Below are 2257 nucleotides of genomic sequence, written 5' to 3' on the forward strand. Positions count from 1 at the left end.
GACAGGGTGCGCTGCGCCCTCCCGCCCCCCCCCCCCCCCCCCCCCCACCTGTGTAACGGTGGTGTCCTGCTGTCAGGAGTGTGAGCGCGTGCAGTGGAGGAGCTCCATCGTGCTCAACACCACCCACCTGTGGATCCCTGAGGTGGAGGAGGGCGACACCGGGAACTACACCTGTGAGCTGCAGTACGGATCCAGGGTGGTGAGGAGGACCACCCAGCTCAAGGTCACAGGTCAGACACAGGGGGCGCCTGTGAGTCAGCTGTCACACTGCTACTGCTTTTATCACTAACAACTTTGAATTTACTGCGTCTCCTGAAGGAAGTACACATGTAGTACTCCCCAGTACTACAGACCAGTCTGTAGTACTCACCAGTACTACAGACCAGTCTGTAGTACTCACCAGTACTACAGACCAGTCTGTAGTCCTCACCAGAACTACAGCCCAGTCTGTAGTCCTCACCAGAACTACAGACCAGTCTGTAGTACTCACCAGAACTACAGACCGGGCTGTAGTACTCCCCAGTACTACAGACCAGTCTGTAGTACTCACCAGAACTACAGACCAGTCTGTAGTACTCACCAGAACTACAGACCAGTCTGTAGTACTCACCAGAACTACAGACCGGGCTGTAGTACTCCCCAGTACTACAGACCAGTCTGTAGTACTCACCAGAACTACAGACCAGTCTGTAGTACTCACCAGAACTACAGACCGGGCTGTAGTACTCCCCAGTACTACAGACCAGTCTGTAGTACTCACCAGAACTACAGACCAGTCTGTAGTACTCACCAGTACTACAGACCAGTCTGTAGTACTCACCAGAACTACAGACCAGTCTGTAGTACTCACCAGAACTACAGACCGGGCTGTAGTACTCCCCAGTACTACAGACCAGTCTGTAGTACTCACCAGTACTACAGACCAGTCTGTAGTACTCACCAGTACTACAGACCAGTCTGTAGTCCTCACCAGAACTACAGACCAGTCTGTAGTACTCACCAGTACTACAGACCAGTCTGTAGTACTCACCAGAACTACAGACCGGGCTGTAGTACTCCCCAGTACTACAGACCAGTCTGTAGTACTCACCAGTACTACAGACCAGTCTGTAGTACTCACCAGAACTACAGACCGGTCTGTAGTACTCCCCAGTACTACAGACCAGTCTGTAGTACTCACCAGAACTACAGACCAGTCTGTAGTACTCACCAGAACTACAGGCCAGTCTGTAGTACTCCCCAGTACTACAGACCAGTCTGTAGTACTCACCAGTACTACAGACCAGTCTGTAGTACTCACCAGTACTACAGACCAGTCTGTAGTACTCACCAGAACTACAGACCGGGCTGTAGTACTCCCCAGTACTACAGACCAGTCTGTAGTACTCACCAGTACTACAGACCAGTCTGTAGTCCTCACCAGAACTACAGACCAGTCTGTAGTACTCACCAGAACTACAGACCAGTCTGTAGTACTCACCAGTACTACAGACCAGTCTGTAGTCCTCACCAGAACTACAGACCAGTCTGTAGTACTCACCAGAACAACAGACCAGTCTGTAGTACTCCCCAGTACTACAGACCAGTCTGTAGTACTCACCAGAACAACAGACCAGTCTGTAGTACTCCCCAGAACTACAGACCAGTAGTTATATACCAGGCTGTTAGCTGTTGTGGCTAATTCTCAGAGCTAATGCAGCTAGCTCTAAATCACAGCTCACTGTGAAGGTGACAGTGTCGTCCTCTTAAATGAACTGTCTGTCTGTCTGTCTGTCTGTCTGTCTGTCTGTGTGTGTCTGTGTCTGTGTGTGTGTGTGTGTGTGTCTTCCCCTGTAGCTGTTTTTTCTCATCCATATTTCACAGACATTTCAAAGTAAAATGTGTGTTGGCAAAGTGTGCAGCTTTGAGGCTAATTTTAACACCGCGGAGGATTCCTGTGTTAGAGCACAGTGGTGTGTGTGGGGGGAGGGGCCCCCACACACACCCAGACACAGACACACACACAGACCAGATCAGCACTGACTCTGTTCTGTTTCTGTAGAAATGTTTATACAGAGAAGTGGTTCAGGCCGGGAGCAAAAACACACACACACACACACACACACTTATCCCTCCTCTTCATCTCTGTCTTGTTGTCATAACTGTTTCACATCCTCCGTCAGATAGCGCCCCCTGTCTCCAGCAGATCATTAAAATATTTAATTAAAATTTTTCTGCTGCGACTCAGACCATGTGACCCCAGAGAAAGTCTCTCTCT

General features: G+C 49.9%; 1 protein-coding gene across 1 annotated transcript in view; it reads left to right on the forward strand.

The window, feature by feature from the left end:
* The window catches only part of LOC103391483 (X-linked interleukin-1 receptor accessory protein-like 2), a 27071-nt gene that overhangs the window by 5878 nt on the left and 18936 nt on the right, over positions 1-2257 (forward strand). The window contains exon 3 of the mRNA XM_025063377.1: positions 77-230. Coding sequence (XP_024919145.1) covers positions 77-230 — 154 coding nt within the window. The remainder of the gene's footprint in view (positions 1-76; positions 231-2257) is intronic.

This window comes from Cynoglossus semilaevis, chromosome 15 (genome assembly GCF_000523025.1).
Source record: "Cynoglossus semilaevis isolate Cse_v1.0 chromosome 15, Cse_v1.0, whole genome shotgun sequence".
Classification (NCBI taxonomy): domain Eukaryota; kingdom Metazoa; phylum Chordata; class Actinopteri; order Pleuronectiformes; family Cynoglossidae; genus Cynoglossus; species Cynoglossus semilaevis.